General features: G+C 57.9%; 1 protein-coding gene across 1 annotated transcript; it reads right to left on the reverse strand.

The window, feature by feature from the left end:
• Positions 1-804: 804 nt before the first annotated feature.
• On the reverse strand, positions 805-12,753 carry NPTX2 (neuronal pentraxin 2). Its single transcript, XM_020900556.2, has 5 exons — positions 12,124-12,753; positions 10,239-10,455; positions 5,107-5,351; positions 3,204-3,383; positions 805-2,248 (listed from the first exon to the last, which is right to left on the reverse strand). The coding sequence occupies exons 1-5, from the start codon at positions 12,547-12,549 to the stop codon at positions 2,021-2,023; spliced, it is 1,296 nt and encodes a 431-aa protein (XP_020756215.2). The 5' UTR covers positions 12,550-12,753; the 3' UTR covers positions 805-2,020.
• Between the last annotated feature and the right edge of the window lie 388 nt (positions 12,754-13,141).

Below are 13,141 nucleotides of genomic sequence, written 5' to 3' on the forward strand. Positions count from 1 at the left end.
ATATCAACACACCTGCTGGGGCCAGGTGGACACAGAGAGGCACCGGCAGGGCATGTTGGCACTAGGTGCCCTCAGAGCCAAAAGCCAGAAGGCAGGGGGTGGGTGGAGGGACCTTCAGAGTCAGGCTGGCTTGGGTCCCAGCTCTGCCCTTGGTCAGTTGTGTGTTCCCAAAGTCACTGTTTTAATTGTTCCACACATTCACCTCTCAATTGGGATGAACTCTTTCAGGGGGTTGTGAATAGGATTAAATGAGATTTTTATGACACAGCATACAGAGAGCGGGCTTCCTTGGTGGCTCAGCGGTAAAGAACCCGTCTGCCAATGCCGGAGACGTGCGTTCGATCCCTGGGTCAGGAAGACTCCCTGGAGAAGGAAATGGCAACCCTCTCTGGTCTTCTTGCCTGGAGAATCCCATGGAGGGCTATAGTCCATGGGGTCGCAAAGAGTCGGACACGGTTTAGCGACTAAACAACGAGAACAATACACAGGGTAGGTGCTGAACAGGTGTCCCATCTGGGGCAGGGTCATCAAGCGAAGCGGGACTCCCAGCTGAGATGACAGGGACAGCCTGGGCACAGAGACTGGGTGGAGCCTGCAATGCACCCCCAGTCTGAGCCTGGCGGGGGTTGAGGAGGCGAGGGCAGTCCAGCACCACATCCTCCCCCAAGCACTCTCCGCTCCCCTGGGGCTGCCCACTGGGGCCCAGCCCAAGCTAACCAGAGAAGCCAGCCCTCTGCCAGGGGTCGCGAAGCCCCAACCCTCCCTGCCCTCAGCCCCAGACATGGAGAACGCAGACACCGAGGCTGTCTTCCAGTGCATTTTAATCAAAATTCCATCATCAGAAGAGTTCTTGTAGCATACAGTGTTAGGATGGGCATGTCAGCTTGGTCCTACAAATGGAACTTTCACAGATTTGCACTTCGAACATGTATGAAAAATAAAATATATAATATTTAGCTGTATAAATTTCCCCACTGAACCACGTCTATCTTTTAAAATAAATGACGACCTCTGTCCAATAAATTAAGCAGCCTGGAGTCGCTGAACAGGCACCAGCCCAATGACATCCGTTTCCTGAAGTAGTTCTGGGGGAAATAGTGGAGACAGTCGGATGCTCACAGGAATCCATGTGAATTAAAATGAGCACGTGCCTCATAGTGGGCGAGACGTCAAAAAACCGGGAGCGGGTTAATGGCTGCTCTTTTCTGTTTGGGGGGGGGTAAAAAAAATCAATTCCCCAAACCACATGGCATGGTTGTAAAAGCTGCAACTGAACTTTTGGCACCAGTGGGAAAAAGACACCTTTCAAAGCCGGCCAGGATTCCGCCAAAGCGCGGGTCAGAGGGCAAGCTGACAGAGGCGGGGGACAGCGGCCCGGGCCCTTCTGTGTCCAGGGTTCCCGTTCACAGCCCCCTCCCTGGGGCCTCAGACGCTCCCTCCACCTCGGAGATCAGGCAGGGCAGTGTCCGGGCAGCCTGCCTTCCTCCGCAAGCTCAGGAGTTCCTGGGACAGAGAGATTCAAAGCGTAAAGAACACCAAGAGAAAGGCCCTTTTTCTGGTGGGGCAGCGTGGGGGAGAAGGGAGGGGCTTCGCTGCGTGTTCCGCTGACAGCAAGGGTGTACGCAACACGCAAGGGACACAGCCACCCCGGCAGGACGATGCATGGCCTTCGAAGGGACAGAGGACGGCACACGAGACACCAGGGATCCGTGCGAGTGGGCAGGGCTGGGTGCGCTAGCATTTACAGGGGTTCTGAGCAGGCGTCCCTCCACGGTAGGAGTCAGGAATCCGTCCACCTGCAGCTCAGGGCTTCCTCCCCGCCCCAAACCAACAAAATCGTGGTTTGGAACAGATAAGCTGGTGACAAATGACGCCACAGAGCCTCAGGCTGAGAGATGCCCTGGGTGGGGAGCTTCGAGGGCCCCCCCCCGCCCACTGTGGCAGGAAGTTTGCACACAGTTCCACTGGGGCCGTGAGGGCAATGGCCCGGCCCCTGCCTCCCAGACAGAGGGGTGGATGACTACAAGTCAAGGAGACGCTCCTCGCAGGTCTCCACCGGCCACTTGGAAGCCCCTCCGAACACGTCCACGTTGTTGTCCACCCAGGGGATGATGTTGCCCGGCATGTTCGTGGAGCAGTTGGCGATATTGATGATCTCTTGTGCACGGAGGACGCGGTCCCAGATGTTGAACTGGCTGAGCTCCCCAACAAATGCCTGCGTGGCGTCAAACCTGCCACCAACTGTGTCCTGGGGAAGGGGGACAGAGCACGTGGGGGCAGGCTCAGGGCGGACGTGTCTGTCCCCTCTCCCAGGTGTGTGACCGGCCTGGCGGGGGAGTGCCAGCCTGGGAGGGACGTGGGCAGGGGCAGACTCCCCCTGACTCAGATGGCACCCTGTGACCACTGAGTCCTGCTGCTTCTAAAGCTCTAGGGCTCATGAGGCCTGGGAGATGGCATGGCTCAAACCACCCCACTTTAAGGAGGGGAGACTGATAGAGATCCTTGCCCAAGGCCCCCTGAGCTGGAACTGAACCTGGGTCGCTTGACTCCCAGCCCCTCCCAGGGGAGAAATAACAGGGAGCCAAGAGACCCGACTCAAAGCCCCCAAAAGGCCCAGGGTCTATTCCCTTGATTTCCACCAGCAAACCCCGAACACAGACTGAGATGTGAACTCTTCTCTGCCCAAGAGCAGGTGGCCTCTGCCCCAGGGGTGAGCTTTCTGAGGGCAGCCTCTGAGTCCCTGCCCCATCTTGACCACAGATGTGGTTCCCCAGGGGACTGTGCTGGGGATCAAGGTCATGACCCTGAGCTGGGAGCCCCTGGAAAGTGCCAGTACCAGCCAGGGCCGGGCATCCCGAGCCAACACAGTGGCAGGCTGAGGCCAAAGAGCTGGAGATGGCCCGGGGCCCCTGGGGCTCCAGGGACACTCCTGCCTGCCTGTGGTGGACAGACACCACTCTAGAATCTGCCGGAACCCACCTCACCAACCTGGTCCCTGCTAGGAAGGGCAGGATGTGTCCCCATGCCTGCCCTCAGGCCACAGGACAGCCCGAGCTAGGCCGGCGGGGACCACAGGTGTCCAGCCTGGCTGTCATGCCGCGGTGACCAAGGCCAGGTCCAGCGGCAGACGGCTGGGCAGGGCCCCAGGTGGGGAGACAGCCATGTGCTGCATGGCCGGCCACCCCTCTGGCCGCCGCACTTACCTGCTCCTGGCCGAGGATGAGTACACCACCAGGCTTGATGGGGTGCCACGGGGCCAGGTTCTCCCCGGTGCCCAGTTTCTCCCCATCCTGGAAGGCCTCCCACATGCCATCCCGCGTCGTCCAGGTGACACAAATGTGGTGCCACTTGCCGTCACTGACAAACAGGGGCAGCTGGGCGACCTGCAGGCGGCAATGTGTAGGTGAGGGCCCCTCAGGGTCCCCAGGAGTTGGACCTGGGGGGACTGGAGGCCCTGAGCCCGCTGCTGCTCTCATCGGGGCGGGGGGGTCCCTTCTGATCTCCCCCCTCTCTGCTCTGTGGGTACCACACCCGACCCTGCCAGCTCACAGGGACCCTTGGACTGGAGACGCCATATGTGTCACAGACTCTTACGGGGAAAGGGGCAGCCTGGGTACCAGCCCCTGACCCCAGGGGGGCCCTGCTGTCGACCGGACATGCTTGGATCCTGGCTTGGCTAAGGGTCTGGGATGGATACTGTGCAGACCCCGCAGATGTGACGGACAGCTCCCTGCCCCATGCTGATCCTGAATGTCCCTCGCTGGAGAACCCAAAGGAAAGTCAGCTCTACTGGGCAACTTCTTTGGAAAACAGCCAGACCAGGCATCTACACTCTGCTGGTAGGGTCCCGATAGCCATTGCAACACTTGGGGATCTACACGTGTGTGTCCCCCAGGCAGGTAGGCGTGCACACAGGGCCTCTGCGCCCCACACCATCTCCCCACGGTCCTATAAGTCCTCTACAGACCAGGTCTGCTGTCAAGCATCATGTTGTTACTGTTGGTGTCCTAGCAACCCCGAGCTCCCTCCCAGGAATTGGCTGTTTACACGACATCGAAACCGAGCGGAAAACAAGGCTCTCGGCTCTGCTTCGTCCAAGCGCGTTATTTAGAACAATTAATCCCCAGCTCAAGGACAGGGTCACTGCTGGAAGGAGCCTTGCAGGTGGATTCTGCAGCGTTTCCCACTGAAACAAACTCCAGCCAGAGCAGTTCAGTAGAGACATGCAGGTGGGGGCTGAGTGCCCGGGGAGCCCTCTGGGGCTGTGCAGCCACCCACCACTCAGCCCCAGGAAGGAGGGTGTGAGGCTGCATGTTGGGTGGCGTGCAGCCTGCCTTATATCTAAGTGAGGCTGCAGAAGGGTCCCACCGATGCCCAGAGCTGATCTCTTAAGGAGACCACGTTCCTGAATGTCAAAATAAGCCAGTCTATCAAAAAGGGATATTTACTCTGGAAAAGGCAGGACTGCAGGGACAGGGGACAGATGGGTGGTTGCCACCAACTGCAGGACGAGCAGGAGGTGGCTATAAAAGGGAATGAAAATCAACACAACATTGTAAAGCAATTATCTTCCAATTTAAAAAAGGGGAAGGAGGAAATTTGGGGGAAAGATGAAACTGTTCTATATTTTAATTGTGGTGGTTACACAGCTATGCATTTGTCAAAACTGGTTGAACTAAAAAGTATAAATTTTACTGTATGTAAATATATTTCAAGCCCCCCCCCACCCCTCCGCTGAAAGACATGCTCATGAGAAATATCACACAATCGCACACACATACACAAACACACACCCTCCCCTATTCCTGGGGAACCACTGTGACTGACTAGCCTGAGGGCCTATGAAAACTCAGGCTGCCCCGAGGAGGCCCAATTCATTCTGACCCTCAGCGGCTTCTTGGCGGGACTCACAGCTTGGATCCCCACAAGCTACAGCTGCCTGGCTCCCTGCCTGGTCACCTGTCCAGAGTGGGACTGAGTCAGGTCCAAACCGTCCCCTTCGGGGGGAGGACAGCCTTGAGGTCAGATGTCAGAATTCCTGTAACATCTCAACCCCAGTGGCCACCAGGATAGGGGAGAGGGTGGCAGGCGTCACATTGGGCTCACCTTGTCATTGATGAGCAGCTCGATGGGGTTGTTGCCCCACTCAATCAGCACGATCTCGTTGGCCTGCCCGGGCACGGCGTAAGAGAACGGGGTGCCGATGCCCGGCGAGGCGCTGGACCGCAACCACAGGCAGATGGTGAAGGCATACAGCTCAGGCAGCGTCTTCTTGATCTTACCATACAGGTAGTTCGTGCGGAGGGGCAGGGACACTTTGAACGCATCTGGTGACTTGAAAGCACTGTTGCCTGCAGGAGGCGGGGGGAGCAGGATCCGGAGGAGGGGTTGATAGCGTGTGAGCACCCCCTTCTCTTTCCCCACAACCAGCACAGCCCAGAGCAACAGTTGACCTGGACCCCCTCCCTGCAAGCAGGTCCCCCAAGCACAGGGCACCTGCTACAGACTGGCCGCTGTCCAAGGTGCTGAAGTGGGAAACAGGCATATCCTTGCTCTGGGAAGCTCGAGGAAGGGGGAAGAGGCACGCTGGATTTAACCTTCTGGTTAAACTAAGCCAAAAAACACTTCCTCAGCCATGTCCCATTGCCTCTGTTATTTCCTAGAAATCTCGGCCCCTTCAGCAGGGCTGGGCCGGGGGCCTGCTGGACTTGGGCTTGGAGGTGGGACCCTGGCGCTCCACAGACACTCGTCCACCAACGAGTCCATGTCACTTCTCTCCTGGAAGCATTGCCACCGCCCGAGGGGAAGGAGTCAGGCAGCCGTGACTCGACACTACAGCTGAACTCAGAAGTGGCTTTTGGACTAAATCCCTGAGTGAACTGCTTTGCTCAGGACCTGCTCTTCCCTCCTCGAGAGAAAACCAAGTTTACCCACCCATTTCCTGCAGTCTGGAACCAGGAGGCAGACTCCCGACCCACTGAGGTGAGCCCACCCGCCCTGAGCCTTGATCCCTTGGGGCCTGCCTGGGGCTGGCCCCAAGCACATGGCGCTTCCAAAACCTTTGGCAAACAACTGAAACTCTTAAGTAGATCTAAGTCATTTTCAGTACAGTTTAGGTTGAAGCTCGAAATTAACAACATCATAACTAAACACAGAGGACAAGCCGCTGTCTGCTCCTCACAGATCCCAACGTTTGCAGGGGATTGCAGACTCCGTGCACTGTCATAGCAAAAGCTTCTCTCTTGTTGGGGACCAGATGCTGCCAGGGAAGGAACCTAAATGCCCGTCACTCCTTCAACAAGTATTTATTAAGCGCTGACAAGGGGCCAAAGGATCCTCATTTCCGTCAAAGACAGGCAGGCTCTCTCGGCTTGGAACCACACTGCCTGTGTCACTAGTGGATGAAATCTGTTCCTTCCTCACCCTGCTCTGTAGGACAGGAGCCAGAATGGATGAACCATTCTCCACCACGAGCCCCCAGTCTCATTTTTTAAAAAAAGGTTTTTGATGTGGGCCATTTTTAAAGCTTTTATTGAGTTTGTTACAATACTGTTTCTGTGTTTTATGTTTTGGTTTTTTGGCCACGAAGTCATGTGGGATTTTAGCTCCCCCAACCAGAGATTGAACCTGCACCGCCTACATTGGAAAGCAAAGTCTTAACCACTGGACTGCCAGGGAAGTCCCACCCCAGGTTCATTTTCTGCCACAGTGAGGAACACAGACACGTGAGAGAAGCTCTTTGGTGCCACAGTTCACACCCCACCCAAGGACCTTCCACAAAGGAAGGCTGCAGGACCCACTGTCACCCTTCTGACCTCTCTGGAATGGGCAATGTAGAAACATCAGAGTCTAAGCTTCACACATAGTATTTATGTCTATCTGCTGACTATGCAGTCTTGCCTGATCCCTCCTGACCTCCCAAGGCTGTGGAGCACTGGGTGAGGGGTGGGAAGACCTCATTGCCTGGGGAAGCTGAGGGCAGGGCCAAGCCAGAGGTTACACTGAGATGGGCCCCACATGAGGCTGAGAGACCCAGAAAGTCCCAGCTCCCTGATTTTTCAAATTGCACAGCAGAGGCACCAACTTACCCCAGGTCACACAGCCCGCAAATGACAGAGCCAGGAACGGAAGCTGCACTTCCCAAGACATGCAGCTGCAAATACTTAATGTGCAAATGCTTGTGTTTTCATGAGATGTGATTATCTAATAGAGAGAAATGGCTTCTCTCCTTGCAGGTGGGCAGGCTTGCTAATTTGATCAGGCTCGGGGTGGGTAATATCGTTAGCCCAGAGATAACAGATCGGTTCCATCAGGGCTGGGAGAGCCGAGGGCGGCCATACCCTGAAAGCCGGCGCCCTCTATTCATATAAAACAGCTTGGAGGTTCAGAGGAAACTTAGCTAAAACCAATTAAGGAATTAAAAGGCCTGACCGATAAATCAGAGACTGCAGGTGGCTGACAGGCCAAAGATGGGGAGCGGCCTGGGGCTAAGAGACAAGGGTTCCAGTGTTTACTTTCGCTCTTAGCTGGGCTCTGCCTGGCTGGAGCACCCGGAGTCCAGAAGCCCACACAGATGAGCAGATCTCCCAGTAAAGAAAACGAGCACCCTTGGGACCTGGGCGACAGAAGCATCCACACGCAGGGTTGGAAGCTCAGCACTGGGCTGGGAGGAGCATCCCGCCCAGCAGGGCTGAGGCCCACGTGCGGCTCCAGGCTGCAGCCTCCATGACTGGTCCTCGGGGGTCGCCACTAACCGCCAGCCCAGCTCTGCAGTCTGCCGGCCACGTGAATGCGGGCGTCACTCATTTCTGACTCAGTCCCTCATCTAACCAAATCCCATCCCACTGGGTTGTCGCAGGGATTACAGAAGACACAGAATGTGGAGCTCAGAGCCCAGCATCTGGCACAGAACAGGCAGGAAATGATGCACCGAAGGCCAGAGAACCCCGAGGGCCCCACTCCGTGTGTGGTTGAGGTCCGTCTCCCGTGGGCTCAGCAGGATGCTTCTAAGGAACACCGTGTGCTTTCTACTCATGGTACATTTGGGGGCTGGCCGCTTACGTCTCTGTTCACACCTGTCACATACATGACAGACACAGAACTGCTCAGAAGACAAATGATCACCTTCCTCAAAGACTCACCCCGGGGCTGCGTGGAGCACACAGGATTCTAGAGTTCTCGTCGAGGGGTCGAGAGGCAGCGGACCCTGAGCTACCGCTCAGGGCCAGGGTCTGCAGGCTCGGCAAGAACGGCCCTGTCCTCGTGGAGTCCAGCTCCAGTTTGGACACTGACCTCCCCTCTATGCCGGGCGAGCTCTGCAGGCTTTCCGCAGCACCCAAGAGCGTGGGTGCAGGAATCAGACTGGCTGAGGTGAGGCCTGACTGTGGCTTTCTGGCTGTGAACAGACACACCAAGGGCAGGAGGGAGAGTCACAGAGGGGCAGCTCCTGGGTGCTCACAGCCGTGACGTGAAACTCAGAGCTTCCCTGGAGTCACAGAACAAGACGGGGAGGGGTGGGGTTCCGTGCCTTTGCCATCCATTAGCCGGTAGCCTGGGTCCCACCTCGACCCCCCTCTCCCCGAGACAGATGACAGGTCTGGCTGAGAACCTCGGAGCACTTTTTCTCACCTATGAAATGGGTATAACAAGAGTCCTGACTCCACACTTGAACTCAGTAGACTTCAACCAACCCGCTTCTGTTAACCCACTTCCTCGTAGCAGCCCAGCCACCATGCCAAGTGAGGTACACGGCCACCAAGGTCTCCGGCAAAGCCCTCCCCTCACTCTGCACCACCCCCTCCCAATCAAGATGCTGAACAACTGCAGTGTGCCTGCTCCCTCGGCCCGCAGGTCCCACGAGGGCAAAGCCGGGCAAGGGAAGGTGAGCCGCCCACCCCTGGCCCCAGCGGTGCCCGCCTCTCCTCCTGCTCTATGGCAGAGAGCTAAGCTGCAGCTGTGCTGCCTTTGGGGAAAGCCTCTGAGACCTAAGGAGCTTCCTGAGGTCACCCAGCAACGGAGGTGAGGCAGAGAGGACATTTTTAAATTCAAAAATCCAAGTGCAATAATAATGGTAAAGAAGGAAGGATAGGCTTTTCTGGAAGAAGAGAACAGGAAAAGGGATGAAGAAACCCTGTGACTTTTGGGATGCTGCTGAAAAAGCGACTAAATCAAATGAAACAGAAACACTCTCCCCTTGGACAACTCCATCTGGCCCAGCTGAGCCGACGTGGCTGGAGGAGTATGCGGACATTCTGCCACTGGACCTGCCAATTCACGCAACTGAGTCATCAGAACCTGCCCTGTCGGGTTATTGCATTTGAAAGGTTATAATCCCATACCCACAACCAGCAAACCTAAAACTTCACACCCAGCACAGTCTGAATGATCTAGGGCCCTTGATCCCTCCCTTTCCTGTTTCCTGTGAGAGAAACTCACCCACCAGAATCTGAGCAGAGAAGAGAAAGAGACTCAGAGTCTACTGCAGGGTATAGTTAAGAAGGGACTGAAATGCCTGCATGGTAGAAGGTCAGGAATCAGACTGGCCAAGCTGATCCCAAGTGTCTTGGTTTTCCACAGACACTGCCAGTGGGCCTGGGGGTGGAGTTAATTCCAGAGACGGCTGTTGTCATTCACCATGACTGTTTGCTCAAACAGCCAGGAACCACCAGGCAGGGCCACAATCACTGCTGACAATGGGGTCTGAGCACAGCTGGTGAAAACCAGGACCCTACCAGCCGCTAGCAGTGCCCCCTCCATCTCCACTGAGTCTCTGACCAGTGCCAACAAGGCAAACTCTTTGTGCACCCCGAGATGACTCAGGTTGAAACAGCAACACCTGGCCTGAGAAGTGAGAGGCAGAAGGGAGAGGTGAGCTGCGGCTGGGATGGTAAGGTGTCAGCCGGTTTTCTGTCCCCAGCATTGGAGGATCAGGGGTGAAGACGGGAGAGCTGTCTCAGAACCTAGCAAACTCAGGAGCAGAGCTCCCCGCCAACAGTCAGCTGGCAGGGATTTAGCAGTGACCACTCCCTCAGGGGCCCAAGTGGCCGCATCTGCCAGGGGGCGAGATGGCAGTGCCGCGGGCCCCTCCAGGCCTGCCCTCCCTTGCTCTGAGCCCCATTTCACCCCCGTACACAGAAGCCGAGTACCAAGGCGATGGGCTGGGGGCGGGGGTGGGGAGGTGGAGAGGCGGCTGATGGACGGCCGCCAGGGGGCGGCAGAGACACCAGCCCGGCGCTCACCTCGCTCCAGCTCGGTCACCCTCTGCAGCAGCGCGTTCAGGGCGCTCTCCGTCTTCTGGCGGTGAGCCGAGGTCTCGTTGTGGAGCAGGGACTTCTCGTCCTCCAGCTCGGCCACCTTGCGCAGCAGCTGTCTCTCCAGCTCCCCCAGCCGCCGCTGGAGCACCTCCCGAAAGTCGCCGGGCAGCACCGCGCTGGACACGTTCGCTCGGAGCTGGTGCTTTCGGTGGTGGAGGGAAGGGGGTGGGGTGGGGGGCACAGGCGGGAGAAGTATTAGGACCAGTTTAAAAAGGAACTGTGAAATGGAGCTCTAACGGCTCCCGCCACAGAGAGAAGCTTCCAAACAGAAACAGTGAATCGTGCCAGTGGCGGGAACGGGAGCATTTCGCTGATTTCTTTTCTTTTTTTCTTTTTTGGTTCGGAAAGGGTTTCAAAGTCAAACAGCAATTACTCTGCCGCAATATTTGAAATTTAGGAATTTCTTTTCCCCTCTCAGGAAGCTGTGTACCTCCTCTCACCAAAACGTCAAAAATTTAACCAACATCTATCATTCTCAAGTAAGGACCAAAATAAAGCTAGGACTTCTTTTTTTTAAGAGGTAATCAAACTGTCCTCAAAGCTGATGAACTTTCATCTAGCCGCGCGCCGCCACAGCGCCCCCCCCCCCCCCCCAACCTCCAAGTTCCAGTAGGGCACAAAAGTGCATGGTTGTGCTGGCAGAGATGTTACTGGAAAATGAGAACTCTAAAACAGAGATAGTCTGAATTCCAGGAATCTTTGCTTTTAATGCTGCTTTTAAATCTTCATTTCCTATTTCTTTTATTCGTCTACCATTCTGCTGGCTCTGGAGGATGCCGGCTGCTGTCTAGCCACCAGTCCTTGGCAAGCTGTCTACCCCTCCCTCTAAGTGTTCCAAATTGTAAAATAGATGATAGGATCTTCCTGGGGGGTTGTTGCACGGGTTAAAATTAGATAATATGCCTGGCGCATATTTAGTGTTCCAGAAACGTTAGCTCTTATTAATCATAATGAATCGAGGGGTATATAGACGCTGGAAATACTGTATTTAGCCATCATGCCAGAGGAAACTCTCAAATAATTTTGCAATTACCACCTGTAATTGAAGTCTAGTTTTGCTAAAAAGTATTTTGGTGAACGTGTGTAACAGAAACATCCACACTTCTTAAACGGGGGCGGAGAGTAAAGATGAGAATTAAATGAAGATTTTTCTCAAAGTTCCAAACTGCAGACGCCTTCCGAGAAGGGAATAAGGTCTCTTCCCCCAGAGCAATCGGGAGGACACCCTAGGATCCGCGCGCGCAATTGGGGGACAGCGTCTTTGAAGTTAACCGGCTTCGAGGCGCGCCTGGTGTGATCCGTGACCCGCCCACGCTCGCCTTCCGCTGAGACCCCCGGGGCCTCTGCCCGCTCTGGTCCAGCCCAATTTGATTTATAAAAGGTAACACCGGAGGCCCGGGGCTGCTGACCTCCCGCGGAAGCATCCTGTCCACTGAGACAAGGTCCAGGAGCGCGTCCGGCTCGGGGAGACTGGGAGATTTGTAAAGCGAGGGAGGGGGCCGTCCCCATTCGCCAGGCTGTACCTCGGGGAGTGAGTGGCCCTACAGCTGGCAGGCCTGGCACGGCTGGGTGGGGTGGGCGGGAATTTAACCCCTTCTTTCCAGCAAAAGGGTGGGGAGGAGGGATGCGAGCCACGCAAGTTAAGTTTCGGAGCCGGACCGAGAGCGCCCCTGACCCCAAACCCAGCTCAACTGGCGTGCGAGCGCGCCCGGGCGGCGGTGTCCCGCACAGCCCGGAGGGCAGGACCACGCGCCCCTCCTCTGCCCCGCGCCTCGGGGGCGTCCCCCCAGGGACCCCCTCGCTCTGGTACCTCCAGGCTCTCCAGGCGGTCTTTGAGGGTCTGCAGAGAGCGGCTGAGCTGCTCCACGACGTGGCCGGGGTCCCGCGGAAGGTCGCCCATGGTGTCCTTGCCCGAGGCTGCCCGGCCCGGCACCTTGCCCCCCGCCAGGCCCTCGCAGCGCGCCAGCTTGGCCGTGAGCTCGCGGATGGCCTCGCGCTGCGAGCCCAGCGTCTCCTTCTGCTGCACGACGGTCTCACGCAGCTGCAGCACCGCGGCCCGCAGCTCCTCCTCGGGGCTCAGCGCGCCGCCCTGCATGGGCATCGCGGGCAGCGGGCACCCGGCGCGCGCCGCCTCCGGGGGCAACGCCGTGCACACGAAACGGTTGCCGGGCGCCGGGCCGTCCTGGGCTCCGGCGGCCACGGCGAGCGCCACGCCGGCGGCCAGCAGCGCCAGCATCCCGCCGCTGCCGCCGCGCTCACTCGAGCGTCCGCGGGCGGGCCGGCGAGCCGGCGCCGTCGGGGCGCGCGGCGGGGGGCGCCTGCGCGGTGGGCTGCGGCCGGGCTCGCCGCTCGAGAGCAGCGTGAGCGCTGGAGCCCGCGGAATCCGCCCGCCGTCGCGGAAGCGGCGCAATCGGCCTGGCTCTGCGCTCTGACCCGGAGGGGCCCGCGCGCCCTTTCTTAAGCTGGAAGGGCGGGGGCCCCGGCGCGTGGGGCGCGGCGCCGCGAGCTCTGATTGGTCCGGCCTGGCGCGCGTCACGCAGGGGCGGGGCAGGGCGCCTACTCGCCTAGCGGCGTACCAGCGGGCGGGCGGGCGCGTGGGCCGGAGCCGGGGGCGCGAGCCCGGGGCCCGTGGCCCTCAGGAGGGGACGGCTGAGGTAAAAAAAAAAAAAAAAAAGGTCCTGGGTGCCTTCGGGAGCCTCGGCTGACGAGTCCAGGCGCCCCCTTGGACCCACCCGAGGACGCCGGCGTCGTGGGCCGTGGAGAAGCCAAGAGCCCCCAGGTGCCCCGGCGGTCCCTGAGGCGGCTCCGAGGGCGCCAGGCCTCGCTCT

The sequence above is a fragment of the Odocoileus virginianus genome, chromosome 33, assembly GCF_023699985.2.
Source record: "Odocoileus virginianus isolate 20LAN1187 ecotype Illinois chromosome 33, Ovbor_1.2, whole genome shotgun sequence".
NCBI classification, from domain to species: domain Eukaryota; kingdom Metazoa; phylum Chordata; class Mammalia; order Artiodactyla; family Cervidae; genus Odocoileus; species Odocoileus virginianus.

Excerpts from the sequence above, each read along its gene's own strand:
- NPTX2 (XM_020900556.2), bottom strand. The coding sequence starts at position 12,549 with ATGCTGGCGCTGCTGGCCGCCGGCGTGGCGCTCGCCGTGGCCGCCGGA. Across the intron at positions 10,456-12,123 it reads ACCGCCTGGAGAGCCTGGAG|CACCAGCTCCGAGCGAACGT; the intron begins GTACCAGAGCGA and ends CACCACCGAAAG. Across the intron at positions 3,384-5,106 it reads AGCTGCTCATCAATGACAAG|GTCGCCCAGCTGCCCCTGTT; the intron begins GTGAGCCCAATG and ends TGCCGCCTGCAG.